The sequence below is a fragment of the Nelumbo nucifera genome, chromosome 7 (assembly GCF_055504915.1).
Source record: "Nelumbo nucifera cultivar China Antique chromosome 7, China Antique-T2T, whole genome shotgun sequence".
NCBI lineage: Eukaryota > Viridiplantae > Streptophyta > Magnoliopsida > Proteales > Nelumbonaceae > Nelumbo > Nelumbo nucifera.
This window is the reverse complement of record NC_142655.1, coordinates 22,303,160-22,320,941: the sequence shown is the minus strand read 5'-3', so window position 1 is coordinate 22,320,941 and position 17,782 is coordinate 22,303,160. Positions and strand designations below refer to the sequence as shown.

The 17,782-nt window shown below is 38.1% G+C and overlaps 1 protein-coding gene across 1 annotated transcript in view; it reads left to right on the top strand.

The window, feature by feature from the left end:
* The first annotated feature begins 3,217 nt into the window (after positions 1 to 3,217).
* Positions 3,218 to 17,782, top strand: part of ABCB25 (ABC transporter of the mitochondrion 3) — a 97,742-nt gene continuing 83,177 nt past the window's right edge. The window contains exons 1-5 of the mRNA XM_010253469.3: positions 3,218 to 3,670; positions 4,747 to 4,977; positions 5,149 to 5,335; positions 5,487 to 5,548; positions 12,844 to 12,887. Of these exons, the coding sequence (XP_010251771.1) occupies positions 3,356 to 3,670; positions 4,747 to 4,977; positions 5,149 to 5,335; positions 5,487 to 5,548; positions 12,844 to 12,887 (839 nt within the window). The 5' untranslated portion in view covers positions 3,218 to 3,355. The remainder of the gene's footprint in view (positions 3,671 to 4,746; positions 4,978 to 5,148; positions 5,336 to 5,486; positions 5,549 to 12,843; positions 12,888 to 17,782) is intronic.

The following is a 17,782-nucleotide window of genomic DNA, read 5'->3' as shown; positions in this document are numbered from 1 at the left end:
AACAAGGCAACATCTTTAAAATTTATTATTGAGAAGTTGAGAGGGAAATTAAACAGTTTGAAAGCAAAAAACACTTTCTTATGCTGAGAAACTGGTCTTAAACTGTCTTAAATGAACATAATCGAGTAATTTGTGTGCTCCCAAAGCTGAGGGAGGGCTGGACTTTTGGAGGATGGATACGCTAAATAAAGTGCTATTAAGTTAGCGTAGAAATTAATAACAAAAAATAACGCTTTGTAGATCCAAATCTCAAAAGAAAAGTACTTGAGAGAAAGTAGTGAAGTTGGACCTAGGAAATAAGAACATTTGGCAAAAAAAGGAAGTAGTGAAGTTAAGCCAACTTGAGCCCAACTCGATCTCAAACCAACCTATGGTTGGGGGTTTAACAACTCAGATTGGGTTAGGATTGACATTAACTGCACTTAACCCAACCCAATTTGCACCCATATTCATATTAGCTAGGCTTGTTTTTTTTTTATTATTAATAAAATTTACAATTGTCATCTCTTTCTTGTAGGGCCCGAGTAGCCATATTTCTCCTAGGCCAAGCTCGGCTCAAGGAAGCCATAGGCCCAGCCCAGAAATTGTGTACAAGCATATTATATAGGTATAGCATCTTAATATATAAACACTTAATTTTCAAACACACATATATATATATATATATATATATATGTTTGTAATTTTGATTATAAGGTTAAATTAAAACCTTATTAATAATTTTTAAAAGCACTAGTGTAAGATATGCTTATACATGTTTGCAAGTAAGGATTAACCATATATGAAATATGATTCAACTTTTATGACACACATGAAACCCAATGCAAGTATTTGATTTACATAGTATAAAATAAACATTGTAATTTCATATAGGCCACTGAATGTCTTGCTTGACCTGGCTGAAAGTGGGCCCAAAAATATATTATAAGATCTGGGATATTGGTCAAAGTGAGCCCGAAAAAGCCTCACTAGCTCAAGCCTGGCCTGTTCCGGCCCGTGATCATCCCTAATGGTCAATTTGCATTGGGGTGGACAAGAACAACAAACATAGGAATCATTAAAACTCTATTGATGAAAATGTAGGTTGCAATAGAGGTCCATCTTTCTACAGCCCAAAACGATTTTCTAAGGTACTAGTAGAGGGCCCCTACGTTGCAGGGGCAAACACATGATGGTAAGTGGCTTGTCAAAGGTTAGAAAAAATATGTGAAAGGTAAATTTTTTAATTAAAAATTTATTGGAAAAAAGATTTATTTAAATTAAATAAAAATTTATAGATAATAATATATTTAATTTAGTAAAATAAAACAATAAATAAATAAATAATCATGGCAATCAGGCAATAGAGTGAAAGAGGGAGAGATGAATTTTGCCATTGTATTTTTTGTTTTATATAGTGTAATAATTGTAAATAGTTAAATAATAGTTAATTTAATTTAATAAATAAATAAATTTATAAAATAAATGAGATAAATAGACAATCAAGTGAAATAGTAAATATATACATGATTCTATGTCTTACTTTGCTAGCAATAATAATTTGTTAGGTTATTAAATTATTAACTAATTGAATAATTTAACAAAATAAGTAAATAAATAAATAAAACTTTATGTATTATCAACACAAGATTGGTAAAGGCTATCTCAAATTATTTAATTAATTAATTTAGTGTTGTTAATGGGTCAGGCTAAACTATTGGGCTATCGAGCCCTTGAACAGGCTTAGCCTGGTTCGTGGCCTGGCCTGGCCTAAGACTTGGTTTGTGGACCAGCCCAACCCGTGGCACGATACGGGCCTGCATGGGCTTGGGCCGTATATTATATACAATAATTATATAATATATTAACATATATAATTTTGTTATATTATTTCACTTTATTATTGCATATATAAACAATCGCATACATGAAAAATCATATAAAATAAAATTTTAAGATACTTTTAATTTTTTTATATATTTTTTAATTTATAGAAACATGGCTTCACTCGGTTTGTGGCCTAATAATAATTATATAATATATTGAAATATATAATTTTATTTTCAATTGTATACATAAAAATTCATATAAAATAAAATTTTAATATCTTTTCTTTATTTTTTTGGTATATTTATTTTAATTTATGTTAAATGTTTCATTATTTTTTTTCAATTTTTTTAAAAAACATGGCTTAGCCTGCTTGTGGCTTGACCTGTCAAGAGTTGGCCTGTGGCACAGCACGGGCATGCTAGGCTTGTGTTGTATATTATATACAATAATTATATAATTCATTTTGTATTGCATATATAAACAATTGTATATATCAAAATTCATATAAAATAAAAATTTAAGATCTTTTTAAATTTTTTTAATTTATGTTAACCTTTTCATTATTTTTTTCAAAAATTAAAAAAAATATGGATTAACTTGATTTGTGGCCCCGACCTGACCTAAGACTTGGCTCGCAGACCAACTTGAACTACAGCACGACACCGACCTGTGCGGGCTTGGACCGAGGGCTATGATAGGCCGACCCCTTAAAGTATCCTAGGAGAGGGAAGCACAACCCACGGGGCATAGCCCAACATGGCCCAACTAGAAATAAAATGAGAGATAAAGACATTTTTTAATAAATATGAAAAAAATAAAAATTTAATGGCATCATTATAAATAATTAGCAATGCCACCATTGTAAATGATTATATATTTAGTATCAAATATGAAAGATGAAAAGAAATAACATGATTGTTTTTTTTTTATTCCATCATTGCAATTAATTAATTTTGTAATTGTAATGCTTAAAATCATGAAAGGGAAAGATTATAAGATTTCAGGTTATATAAAAAAGATTTTGTTTCTCAAATGTACTACAATTGGCCGTACAATATTTTATTTTAGATTATATATATAAATTAATTAATTTATAATGATAATGATTAGAAGCATAAAAAGAAAAAGATTCCATATCATAGTCGAGCCCTTATAAAATTGTATATAAAAGTGAGATTCGAAGACAAATATGTAGAATTGTAGGAAAAATTCACTATCAAAAAGAGATGTGAAAGCTTGGTTGAATATTACCATAATACTGTAACAGCATTATTACAGGCACACGTGGAGAGAATGAAATCAAACTGGTGGCTAGCAAATTTAGGAGTTAGGACATGTTTGTTTTCGAATCTACCATCCTTTAGCACGGTTGGACTTTAATATACATTGTATCTGCCCATCTTCTTTTCATCCTATTTCAAAAGAAAAAAAAAGGAAAGAAGGAAAAAAACCCACAAAGACTACTCATCTTTGGCACCGGAGATTCAATTAGAAACGAAAGGCAAAGCTACCAGAACTAAGACGTTGCAGCAGACGGCAGTCCAGCATGTTAGCCGCTTCAAAGTGCTTGAGGGTCTGCGAGCTCTTCCGGAGCAGAGCAGAGATGAATGCGCACGGTTTCTGTCGAAGCACAGTGCTCCCAAGCCGGTGGAGCACCAGTCACCGGATTTCTCGAGAGCGTTGGCCTCGTGTAGGACCTAAAGAGGTAATGAAGAATAGGAATTATGGGTTTTCTGGAGAATTGGCTATTGGTCGTCACAAACTGGATAATGTTGCAAGCAAAACTGGGTTTTTTAGGCATCTCACTGGGTTTCTGTCGGATACGCCTTCACCTGGGCTGCCTCGACCATATAGAGAATCTGTAAGTATGAGCTTTATCTTGTTTTTTCATTTCTCTGCTTGCCCAAATACTCTTTTTGAAGAGATTGGAATGAGTCTTAGCAATGTATTGATTATAGATGATGAATTCCATTCGAAGTGTTATACGAAAATCCAAGTTAAATTATAAATAAATATCTGGTGTACATGTTACCTGCCATTCAAAGTGCGGTTACTTATCAACAGAAGTGGGGTTCTCACTAATATTGATAAAGAAATGAGCTGACAAAGCGCACCCCTTGATCACCATTTCATAAGCTTTCTCTACTTTAGCTTGCTTGGTATTCCTTGCAGACTTGATATTTTAAACTGTCCACAGTCCTATTTGCAACGAGATACTGATCAAGGATTCACCTACCCTTGACAAAAATGCCTTGAGTTTTGGGCTGAGGGTGTTCTAGGTTATTAGTGAGTGGTGTCTGCTGTTTTTTTTTGGGTGGGGGGGGGGGGTGGTTATGGTTTTCTTTGGTGAGTGAGGGGTGTGGGAATGTCAGAGTTTTTTTCTATAATGAAAGGAGGCATCACACATACTTCAATCATCTTTAATTTCATTGTATATCTCCAATAAAAATAAATTAAACTATAACTAAAAGTAAAAGTAAAAATAAAATTATGTAGCCCCTATTTCCATCCTTTTACCCCCCCACCCCCCCAAAAAAAAATAAAAAATAAAAAAACCATAACAAGTCTACTTATCTTCGACTCCAAAGATTCAATTAAAAATGTAAGGAAACCCTACAAGAACGAGGAAGTTTCAGCAATTAAGCATGTTACCTGCTTTAAACTTTAAAGTTCTACCTACCAAAAGGAAAAAAAAAGAAATAAAGAAAAGATATTAGATTCATCGTATTTTTCCTAATTGTGACTAATCTCAATTCGTTGATCAACCATCAACTAAGTAGTGAGCTTCTACTTAAATTATCCAAAAAAAAAAAAGTCTGGGTACTTCCCTGGCCAGCATTTATGTTTCATTCTCAAGCCATACTAGTAGTTGTAAGGCAATATTCTTTTCCTTAATGTTGTTGAAGTAATGCTTCTCTGATTCAAACTTGTAAACAGAATTCGTTATACAAGGGTTATGCAATGTTTTCAACATCAGTGGGTGATTTGAAGCGCACACAGCAAGTGAGAGAGCAAAACCAAACCAATATAGTTGTTAAAGGAGCTTCTGAAGAAAAAATCGCAGACATGACTATCCTGCGCACTCTTGCAAAGTACTTATGGCTGAAAGATAACCTTGAGTTTCAATTGAGGGTGGTAATGGCATTGGGTCTTCTGGTTGGGGCAAAGGTGATATCATTTTTTTCTCTTATTTAGAAAAAATTTTTCTTATGGTCATTCTATCACCTTTCTTTCTTTTCTTGGAAAAAATTGTGTATCTGCTGAAACACATAGTATAGGAAAACAAAAAGTGGTTCTACCAATAATTCCCTCACAAGTATCTTTAATATTGTCATTCAGGTTCTAAATGTTCAAGTTCCATTCTTATTCAAGCTTGCGGTGGATTGGTTGACAAATGCTACAGGGGCTGGTGGTGCACTTTCCTCATTTATGACAGCTAATTCCACTGTTGTTGCGCTTTTTGCGACTCCAGCAGCTGTTCTAGTTGGGTATGGAATAGCAAGGGCGGGGGCATCTGCTTGCAACGGTATTACAAATGAAGTAATCTTTTAGACTTGTCTGGTTTTGGATTGATAGAGTGCTTGTATTGGATTTTTATATCCATTAAAGGTTTTATTGGTTGCTTCTTAATGCTTGGTCATCTTTCATACAAATGGCAAACTGTTGTTTTCTTGTAGAGTTGCGGAATGCTGTATTTTCTAAGGTGGCATCACGGACCATCCGATTAGTTTCTAGGAAGGTAAGAAAAAACCTCCTTAATCCTTTTCTTTTTGCTGGGTTATTCTTCTAGTGGGAGAAGTTACTTTTTGTTGTTTGATACATATGTATCTATTTTAATTTAAAGAATTTGCATTGTAATATTCTATACTGCTTATAGATCCTATGGTAGCTTGTTCATCTTTGGTCTTAAGTATTGTTCAACCCCTTGGAATCCAGTTATATAGGATGGGAATAATATGATTAACATGGTTGGTTAAGAATGCCAAGGTTTAAAATTTTGCAATGTATTGGGCTGTATTGCTCATTTTAGTTCTTCCATCATTTTTTGATGGTTACCAATTGTCTTGATATCTCACACTTTATATAAACCATTAAAGTATTGCTTTTTATGTTTAAGTAACTTATTTATAACCACAGAAAGCTTATATTTGTTGTTATTAGTATATTTTTTTTCCAAATTTATTTGAGTTTCCTAGCGTATACATGCATATTTTGATTTTTCATCTGTGTCCACGTGTATCCAAAGCATATGCCGATATGTCTCTTGTTGCCTTTCCAATACACCTTACGTTTCCAATACTTTGAACCTTGAAGAATATAAATTAAGGATTTGAATTATGAGAGAGATAGGGGTTGAAAAAGGATTAAGACATTCTAAGAAAAGAGGAGGTTACTTGGAGACAAAAATCTAGATGTCAATGGCTTAGGGAAGGGAATGACAATACCATTTTTTTTTTCATATGTTGGCAAATGGGAGAATGAGGAAAAACTCAGTGATGAAATTGGAATGGAATGGGCAAGTATTGACAAGACATGAGGACATAGATCAAGCCTTGGTGGATCATTTCAAAACACTTTATGAGGGCTCGAGGAGTTCAAGAGAAGATTTAGAGGGCCTGGAATGGAGGGCTGTAAATAGAGAGTTGTTGGATTCCTTGGAAAAGAAATTTGAGGTTCAAGAAGTGAAAAATGCAATCTTTTTGATTTAATGACTTAAAGCCCTGTGAGGCTGGGACCTGATGGTTTTACGATGGCATTCTATCAAGATTGTTGGGAGATAATTGAGGGTGACCTGATGGAGATTTTTGATGAATTCTATGAGAGGGGCAAATTTAACTTAGGTGCAAATGTAGCTTTCATTGTCTTTTTTTTTTGATAAATGTAACTTTCATTGCTTTGATACCAAAGAAAGTGGATGCAATCCAGCCGAAGGATTTTAGGCCCATAAGTCTGATAGGAAACATGTACAAAATCATTTTCCAGATTTTGGGCCTAAGAATAAAGAATGTACTCCCCTCGATGATTTCACCAAATCAAGGGGCCTTTGTTTTTGGGAGACAAATAATGGATCAAATTCGCATTGCCAATGAATGTGTAGAGTTTAGAAGAAGGGAGAAGCAAAACGGACTGGTTTGTGAGTTGGATTTAGAAAAGGCTTATGAGTTATGGCATGGTGGACTGGGAGTTTCTGATGGACATTCTTAAGCGTAGGGGTTTCGGAGCAAGATGGTGTAGATGGGTGAAAGGCTGCATTTCTTCATGTCACTTCTCAGTTTTGGTAAATGGAGTAGCAAGAGAATTTTTTTCCTGCCAAAAGGGGCCTTAGACAAGGAGATCTTCTTTGTCCCTTCCTATTTACTCTGGTAGCTGATGTGTTGAGTGAATTGATCATAAGGGTAAATGCTAACAACATGTTTAGAGGCTAGAAAGTTGGAAGGGAGGAAGTGGTGGTTACATATCTACAGTTTGCAGATGGCATTATCTTATTTTGTGAGGGCAAAAAGGATAGTATATAAATTTGAGAGGATCTCCAACCTTAAAATTAATTGGGGCAAGAGATGTGTAGTAGGAGTAAATTTAGGGAGTGAAGAGGTGAATTTGCTAGCTGGACAGTTGGGGTGTGAAGTAGGGGATTGGCCATTGCAATATTTGGGACTACTATTAGGAGGAAATCCAAATACAGATAGCTTATCCAGTGATTGAGAGATTTACAAAGAGACTTACGAATTGGAAGAGAAACTACATTTCTTTGGGAGGTATGATAACCCTAATAAAGTCAACATTGGCTAACTTACCCATGTATTTCCTATCTACCTTTAGGATATTGGTGAAAGTGTCAAACCAGCTAGAGAAGATTATGAGAGACTTCCTTTGGTAACCAAGAGACACTAGAAAAGACCACCTAGCGAAGTGGGAGGTGGTTTCTAGAAGTAGAGATGAAGGAGGTCTAGGAATTGGAAATATTAGACTAAGAAACATAACATTATTGGGGAAATAGTTATGGAGATTGCCGTTGGAACAAGATAGACTTTGGCATAGAGTGATTATTAACATTCATGGATTTGCAGACAATGGTTGAGATGCAAGAGTCAACCCTAGGGCTTCTCGATGCTCTCCCTGGAAATCTATTCATATTGCCTTTCATCCCTACTTTAAATTTGATGCCTATGCAAGAAACATTGTTGTTTTGGGAAGATGTTTGGGTTGGAGAGGTTTCCCTTAGTGATAGGTTCCCTACTATTTATTCACTGTTAGAAAATAAAGGAAGAATGATCTCTTTAGTTTTTATTGATAATTCTTGGGACCTGGGTATGAGGAGAGGTCTAAGGGAGTTGGAAATGGCAATGGTGGATGAATTAGTTACACTTTTAGGGTCAACCTATCTGGATCAATCTTGTTTGGATAATGGAATTTGGAAATCTTCCCCATCTGGTGTGTTCACTTGTTCCTCTTTCTTTGATGTCATCATTCAGTCAACAAACCCTACAACGATCTTTCCTTCAAAGGAGGTTTACTGGGACCTGGTTCTCCAAAAATCAATACTCTAGGTATGTTGCAAAGTAAAAGGTCAAATTTTTTCCTGTTGCCCTATGTTTGTAGCCTCTACTTGGGTTCTGGTGAGACGATCACACACCTATTAATTTCTTGTCCATTTGTGTGCTTTATTTGGACTTGGTTCTCTTCTATCCTTGGTTGTAGGTGGACACCTCCCCTGGATGTGGCAAGTCTTTTTGACCCAAGCTTTTTCAGGCAACCGAAGAGACGTGGAAGATTAATGTGGAGAGCCACAAGAGCAGCTATCCTATGGTCACTTTGGGATGAAAGAAACAATAGGATCTTTAAAGGAGTGGAGAAATCCAAGGAGGAAATTGTAGAAAGAATAACCATTATGACTATTCAATGGTTGAAAACTTTGGATTTGTTTAAAGACATCTCAGCCGAGGACATTTATAGCAATTGGGGAGTGGTGGCATCTACAACTTCCATAAAACCTACTGTGTAGGAATTTTGGTCCCCACCAACATAACAAAGAATGAAACTGAACTTTGATGGGAGCTCTAGAGGTAACCCGGGCCCTTCAGGTATAGGGGGAGTATTTAGAGATGAAAATGGAAGAATTGTTGCTATGTTTTCGGGGCCAATAGGAGTGGGGGACTCATTGAGAGTGGAGGTGATGGCCTTGCTTCAAGGTGCAAGATACGCCAAACAATTGGGGTTAAACCAAATTGAGATAGAGGAAAGACTCTAAATTGTCAATTGATTTGCTGCAATCAGGTAAGTTGGGAGCTTGGATTTATAGACAGCCTGTAGGCTGGGTAAGGCTTGGTTGGGGAGCGGTTTCTTTGAAAGACAGAGAAAGGTCCCGTGAGTAGGGAAAAATGGGGGAGTCTCTTAGGATGCAGGAATAGGAGAGCCGGGGTGTCCTCCGCGTTACTGGATGACAAGTGCTTTGGATCGGGTCCCTTCTGATACGAGGAGGATCTCTATTTATGGAGGAGATCCCGAGATCCTAAAAGGTAGGAGATGAGGATATTCGTTTCGTATAAGGAAAAGGGAATATTTGATTCACTGTCAATTATTGGATGCACTACTGGGGTTTTGCCACGTGTCTCATGAGGATCTTCTCGAGGATTGGCTTTTCTTATCCTTGAGGTCCCTCATTACTCACGTGTGCTACTGCCTTTTTGTGCATTATAACTAATCCTGCGTGGCATCGATGACATCACCATTTGACGGGCGACGCTTAGCTGGCCCTATGTGGCGACTCACTGCGTCCTTAATTGTTGTGGACTCCACGTGTCTCCGGGCATACACGGGCCTCTTTATGGGCTCGGCCTAGGTCCCTCCTGACCCGTCGCCACGAGCGCATTCGCGGGCTGTGGGTTTATTGCACACTTTGGCGGGTGTGGCTTCATCTCACATTCTCGAGAGCTTGGGACTCTCGGATGGGTTCGGCTGTGGTTTCTTTGGGTTCTAACGCTGACTTTACTCGGTGACCTGTGGGTTTATCGCGATTACTGCGATACGTATTTCGAGTTCATCGCAGGGATGCTGGTGTGCCGCGGGTTCATCGCAGCGTGGGGGTTGGTTGTGAGCTGCTCACGTGTATTTTGTGGTGTTGATCTTGATGTTTAATGTTCTCTGAGGGTCTGAGTGAGCGCTACATACCTACACAGCCATAAGGGAAATCCTCAATATAACAAGGGAGATTGGTGCTTGCTTCAACTGGACAAGGGGATCAGTTAATGGTTTAGCTGATACATTGGCTAAACAAGGGACTGTGAGGGAGAGTATGTTTTGGGCAGTTTTGTAATAAAGATTACTGGGGACTCAATACCTGTTTATGGGTGACAGTTGTACTTAATTTTGTATTAATGAAGTTACCGTTTCCAATAAAAAAATCTGAGAATAGAGACAAGAAGTAGGACAAGAAAAATGTTTCTGATCTGAGATTGAGAAAAGGGAAAGAAAGAATAAGAAGGAAGAAGAATACACTCTTACTGCAGTTAACCTCAAGTCAAACTTTTTTTTTTCCTTTCATTATCAGGATCTTATAGGGCTTTTGTTTAGAAGGTGATAACGAAGTTTCAACAATTGTTTGCTACTTACAAGTTTTTGGTAGGTAATTGTTCTTACGTCAGGTTTTGGGAAGATTTGTGGTGTAAGGTTGGCAATTATGTGATATTTGTCCAATATTATTTGGGTTGAGTAATAAAGATTTTACAGTGAATCAATGTTTTGAAGTAATAGGAGCAGGTACTTTGGTGTCTAAGGCTGCCTTTGGGTACCTTTTTTGTCTTGTGCCCTGTTGCTGCCAACTTGTGGGAAGGATCTGGTTGGAAAAGAATCTGAGCCACGAGAGAGTGAAAATGAGCAGATATTAGATCAAACAGGAATGGTGGAGAAGAAATTGGACTTGGATAAAGAGGTGGAAGCAGAGGTTTAGGAAGGTCTCTTTGATGATGGTCCTTGCAATAAGCTCAAGAGGATATATAAGAGGAAGGGAATGAAATCCAGAAATGAAGGCAGAGCTCAGCTTAAAGTAACAATATTGTTGCTACGTTGAAAGTTGAGGTGGGAAAGAGGGATATGGAGTCTTATTCTGAAGCTCAAATAGAAGATCATAGTTTTCAAGGCGCCAAGGCGAGGCTAAGCGACCATGGAGCGCCCAGGTGGAATTTAAAAATAAGAAGCTGATGGATTTCTACCCCTTCTGAATTACTTTTTTTTTTTGGTTTTATGTATTAAAAAAAGAATAAAAAAAACAAAAGAAGAAAATGAAGAAGAAAAGTAGGTGGCGGAGCCCCTGTTTTAGACCCAGAAAAGCTGGTGAAAAAATGCTTAAAATAAAAGAAGAATGTGAAGAATAAAAGAAGGGGTGGAACCCCTATTCCTCCCTGTTTCAGACACCAATATTGAGAAAAAAAGCTGAAAACACAAAAAAAATTAAGAACAAAAGAAGGGGGCGGAGCCCCTGTTTTAGTCCAACAAAATGAATAAAAAAACTTGGGGAAAAGATACAGAAAGTAAGAGGAGAAAAATGGGGCATAACCACTGTTTTAAACCCGGAAACAGAGAACAAAACGAAGAAGAAGAAGAAGGAAACTGATTAACTCACCTTGACTTAGAGAACTATGTGGGAACGATGGAGGGCTGTTGCTCTCTCCTCTTCCTCGGTTCGGTTCTTTTGTCAAAGTGAAACCCTCGAAGATTATTTTGTTCTTACTTTCCTCACAACAAAAACATGATAACATGCAACAGGTTCTATTATAAAATTAAAACCTAAAACCAACCACTAAAATATTATATATTTTATATCTATTTTTATTTAATAAATATTATATATTATATATGTGTTTCAATCCCCTAAGCGCCTAACATATTTTTTCTTGGCGTTTTGGCGAGACGCTCTTTGAAAAGCGCCTAGTCACCTAGGCGTCGCCTTGACAACTATGGTTGGAAGACTATGGTTTTGCAGAGAAAAGAGGAGAGGTCGGGACAGGAGGATTTAGAGGAAGACAAGTCTGAAGAGGAGGAGGTAATTGTTGATAAAGAAAGATAGAAGAGAATGTGGATTTGGAAAAGATAGTGGAAATTGAAGTCCAAGTAAGCAATATATTAAGGTTATCTTTTGTAGGAGGGGAAAAATATGCAAGAAAAATGTTCCAGGAATTGGAAAAGAGACATCCTTTGAATGAAGAAGGCTCTAAAGGGGAGACCTGAATGCTGAAAGTTGTTAGGGTCATTGGTTTGGGGATCTTAAAGGGGACTGCTAGGTTTTGAAGTGTTCTGGGTTTTGGTTGTGAGTTTTGTTGGTTTTGTAAAAATTAGGGAAGAAAAAGAGTTTGTATTAAAAGGGGTTGGAGGGTCTTGGGTTTTGAAATTTTGTTGTGATATCTTATCACCTTATTGTACTTTCTTCTTCTTTAATAAATTTTTCTTTTTCATTTATTGCTAAAAAATTTTTGTTACTCGTATATGAAGCTTATTTGTTATAGTTGTATTCCTTTATCGATCTTGGATTATGCCAATATCAGGAGGTCAAAATGATTTATTAAATACTATTATGGAAAGCAATCTTGAACAAAAGTACCACCATGCAAAGTTCTTTAAATTTATTTTGGCAAATGCATGTACCCTAGATCTAGTAGCATTAGCAAGGGGAATAAGATGCCCCTCAAGTTCCTCTAACTCCATTTATATCTTGACTTCAGGTTATGGCTTACTGTATGGTGAAACTTTTTTTTTTTGTTTTTTTTCCTTTCTATTGATCATTAAACATTTTCTATAATGGGTTTGTCATTCCATTCATAGGCCTCAATATGTAATCTAACAAGTAGTCAAGTACAACTGACTAGTTGTGCTTGAGACATATTATTAGTCCCTTCTTATCCAAGTCTATCTTCTATCTAGTGGCAGCACCCTGCTATTAAAGTTCTTGTCATCGTTTCCTATTTATTCATGTTTGATCAAAATGATGATATGGTCTGAGTTAAGATTCTTACTCAGTGATGGAGTTTTCAATTTGTGCAGGTGTTTTCCCATTTACATGGTCTTGACCTTCGGTACCATCTAAGGTAGGAAGGCATGAAAATTTTACAGTGGTAGATTTGCTTTTTGTTACTCAGAACTATGCTTGCATGGGGCATTATATCAACATGCTTATTAATGTTTGCTAATTGGTGGTATTTGTATTTCTTTCTCGATGTATGTGTTTTCATTAATAGTCCCCTATCTGGAATACATATTTGTCTAAACTCTATAGGTTTCTTACTTGCGAGAATTAAGTGCAGTGGTATTGAATTTTCCTTTTTCTTTGCATTGAATTGGAAAGCTCATCCATGTCTAATGTCCTAGAAATTATAATACATTAATATGCCATCATTTTAGGCCATCCATTATTTTGGTCTTGAATCTTCCTTCAATTTTTATTTCTTTTGGTTGAAACTAACTTGTTTTGTAAAATAAACTTTCAGGAATTGTGTTACTGAAGTTTTTATTGGTTTTAAATTCTGTGAATTGGTAATTTAATTGGAGATTCTTCTTTCTCCATTGTGCTTTTTTTTCTTACTTCAGGGCTTGGGGTTTGCAAGGACTTTCAACTATAGAGTTTTTTTTTGATCAGTAAATAACAACCTTTAATTAATTTAAAGTTACTTTGAAAGTACGTGTCACCTTTTTCATGATCAATTACGACAAATTACAGAAATGCCCAAAATAAAGTGGGTCTATCAGCTCCCTGTTTTACTAGAGCATCCGCCATACTATTCGCTTCCCTTTTTCTTGCTAGTGAGCTAATTTTTCTGAAGATGAAGCTAAGCTTTCAAGGTGCTAAGTTGATTTGTTTTGTCCAATCCCCTTCAATTTCCAGCTCTCTTACTCCCAACTGCTCAGCCAGTTTCAGACCTTGTAGGAAAGCTTGAGTTTCAGCCTGAATTTAGTCTTCAAAGCCAATCGGTCTAGAGAACATTGCCACAATTTCTCCTTGATGATTCCAAATAATTCCCCCTATCCCAACCCTCCCTGGATTGCCAAAGAAGCTGCCATCAACTTCAGCTTTAGCTTGTTTCGTCCTGATGGTTTCTAATTCATTCTTGCCTTTTCTCTATGCATTTATGATTCTTCCACTTCCCTCCAATTCCTTAGTATATTGTCTGTAGATATGTTTTTGAAGATGTCCAATGTTTTAACCCAATGTGCGGTTCTGATCTTTATGATTTCAATCACTTCCTCCCTTGACTTACATTTCTCATTGAATATCCTTTGGTTTCTTTCTTCCCATATGGACTATTACCACAATTGCCCTTACCACCTTCCACATACATCTCCCCCTCATTTTCTGCTGCCTTAGGAAATTTGAGCTGAACAAATTCACTACACCCTGCGGTGAACCCATCTGCAACTAGAGAGAGCAAAAGTATTTCCAAATATAAGAAATTGTTAGCGTAGGGGTATTTCTGGCTTTATACCTAGATTAATGTTGCTGATCTGTAATGTTGTGTTGGAACCAGTGCTCCTAACTTAAGTAAGGGTACATATGTCTTTTCAATTAATTTTAATAATATAAATATTGCCTGGTCGACTAGGAGATGTTAAGTTGAGTCTTCCAGTTCGAACCAGAATTTCTCCCTTCTCTCTTTCTTCCACCTTTCTCCTTCTACATAACTGATCTCAGACAGACAGAACTCTAAGGCAGAACCGAATTATAACATGGTATCAGAGCAACTTGAATCTGCCTAGATTTCTGCTTGCCTAGGTTTCTATTCTATGTGCACCCTATCTAGGGTTTTTCCTCTTTTTTTCTGCATTCGATTGGAGATAAGGGAAAGGGCTGAAAAGGAGTGATCGCCCTCTTCCCTTGGAGGTTTCTATGCCTCCAGTCAGGTTGTATGTGGTCGGTTGCTGTGATTTTTGAGTTCGCCCTCTCCTAGTAGAGGAAGAATAGAGGGCCGAACTGTGTGTGCAGTGGCTGTTCTGTGTGGCTGTCATGTGTGTAGTGGCTGTCGTGTGTGGACTGATTTCCTGCTCGTATGGTTGTTACTTCAGTGATAAGGTAAGAGATCTCAGTGCATGATATCCGTTATAGATTAAATAGGAAGTGCGTTTCAGACCATATGCTAGGGTTTCAGACAGTAATGTGCTAGGGTTTATGCTGGTTTCTTTGTGCATTTCGGAGGAAGAGATATGATCATATAGTGGTGAGATTTTAGGTAGTTGTAGGAGTAGGGTTTGTGGTGTAAAGAGCACACTTTTTAGCAACAAGAAGTGCTGAAATCAGTGTGACAGGTGTGGTCTAGGGTTTGTGATGTAAAGAGCATACATTCCATCAACAATAAGTGCTGCAATCAGTGTGACAGGTGTTGACCTAGTGGTGTATAGTGTGCAGATCTCAGTGATAATAGAATTAAATGGAGAGAATTATGGATGTTCAGATGGTGCCTACAGACTACCTGGATGTTCAGATGACCTAGTGTGATGGTGCCTACAGACTACCTGGATGTTCAGATGACCTCCATTAAATTAAATGGAGAGAATTATGTGCCTTGGGCTAAATCCGTCGAAGTCTTTCTGAAGGCAAAGAAGAAGGTAAAACACATAAGAGAGGAGAAACCCTCCTCTGACTCTCACGAGTATGAAGACTGGGAGCAAGAGGATGCTCAGATCATCACATGGTTGTGGAATAGTATGGAACCCAGGATTAGTGTGAACTTCATGTTTATTCGGGGCAGGACAATACAACCAGAGTTTATCAGCTGTATCAAGAGTACTTTAACCTGCAACAGGGCAATCAGAGTCTTGAGGAGTACTATGCCAACATGAGAAACATACGTAATGAGTTGAATGTCTATCATCCTCTCACTTCTGATGTCAAGATTCAGCAACAACAGAGAGAACAACTTGATGTGACTAGATTTTTGGTGGGACTAAAGCCTGAATATGAACCAGTACGGGCTTAGATATTAGGAGGATCAGCTCTTCCCTCCTTAGAAGAGGTATTTGCTCGACTCCAAAGGATTTCTATCGGAACTACTGAGAACTCTAATATTTCAGATAGATCTGCCTTTGCTGTATCGAGAGGCCGTGGTGTTAGAGGTGGAGCTAGGGGAGCTCAGTCTGGCCGTGGTGGTGGTAGTGGTTCTGCGTATGGACGAAGTGGCAATGGTGGGCCTACTCATAATCGTGGTGGTGGTCGTACTGGGGCTAGAGATTCAGGGGGAGCCCGTGGTAGAGGACGTGGCTCAGGCCCGAGGAAGTGCACTCATTATGGTATGGATGGACATACCATCAACTATTGTTATGATCTACATGGTCCTCCCTCAACCTGGGCCAATCATGCCGCAATCGGTGACTCAAGTTCCAGCTTTAGACAGGAGAATCATTCATCTGATCAGATGCCTCCTACGTCCACAGATGGTCCCGTGAAGGAGATGGTGAGTGTTCCCCGTAATGAAAATGAGAGGTTTATCCAATCACAGCAGAACACGGCGACTTTCGCTCACTCAGGTATGGCTTGTCTGGCATCCACACCCAATCCTTGGATCATTAACTCTGGAGCCTCCGATCACATGACTGGAACTCCAGGTGTGTTTTCCTCCTTATCTCATTGCTCAACATCACAATCTGTCACCCTTGCTAATGGTTCCACATCCGCAATTTGTGGTGTTGGTAATGTTGACCTAGATCCTGTATCCCTCTCCTCAGTTCTGTATGTTCCTAAATTGCCTTTTAATCTTATGTCTATTAGTAAGCTGACCAAATCACTTAACTGCTCCATTACCTTTTATCCTTCTATGTGTGTTTTTCAGAATCTCAAGACGGGGATGAAGATTGGTGGAGGGCATGAAGCAGGTGGACTGTATTATCTTGACGGTGGTGGCGGTAGACTTCAACAGCTCTCCAGTCATCCCTTTCTCCTCTCCAGTGGCATTGCCGATTTGGTCATCCGTTGCTAAAAGTATTGAAGTCCTTGGTTCCGTCCTTGAGTCAGCTTTCTGTTTTGGATTGTGAGTCGTGTCAGTTTGGGAAACACCATGTGTTCCCTTTAGTTCTAGGGTTGATAACTGTGTGTCGAGTCCTTTTTCTTTAGTTCATTCAGATGTTTGGGGTCCTTATAAAGTGATGTCATATAATGGATACAGATATTTTGTCATTTTTGTGGATGATTTTTCAAGGATGACGTGGCTCTATTTAATGAAAGAAAGAAGTGAATTGTTTACCATTTTTCAGAAATTTTATGCTGAGATTCGTAACCAATTTGGTACCCACATCAAAGTTTTCCGTTCTGATAATGGCCGCGAATATTTATCCTCATCATTTCAGGAATACCTAGACCAACACGGCATTATACATCAGATCTCGTGTACCTACACCCCATAACAAAACGGGGTGGCTGAGAGAAAGAATCGCCATCTCCTTGAAACAACAAGATCCCTCATGCATCACATGCATGTTCCCAAACCTTTTTGGAGTGATGCGGTGCTTACCTCTTGCTTTCTGATTAATCGGATGCCCACGTTCATCCTTGATGGTCATTCTCCGTTTTAGGTCTTGTTTCCCACTTTGTCTTCGTTTCCTCTTACGCCGAGAGTTTTTGGGTGTGTCTGCTTCGTCCATAATCTGGGTCCCGGGAATGACAAGTTCGATGCCTGTTCTCTCAAGTGCATCTTCCTTGGCTACTCTCGGACCCAGAAAGGGTATAGGTGTTACCATCCTGGTTCTCGATGGTCCTTTGTGTGTGCTGATGTCACCCTCTTTGAGTCTACTCTGTTCTTTTTGGGGTTCGGTGATTCTTCTTCCTCCTCATCACCTCCTCCTCTTCCACTTCCCGTTGTCGACCCTCCTTCTTTTGTTCCAGCCGTGACCAAACCCTTGCCTCCGGTGCCACCACCTGTTGAATGCCCACCTATCCGTTATGTGTATACACATCGCCCACGCGCACCAGCTACTACTCCAGCTACATCTCCGTCGACGG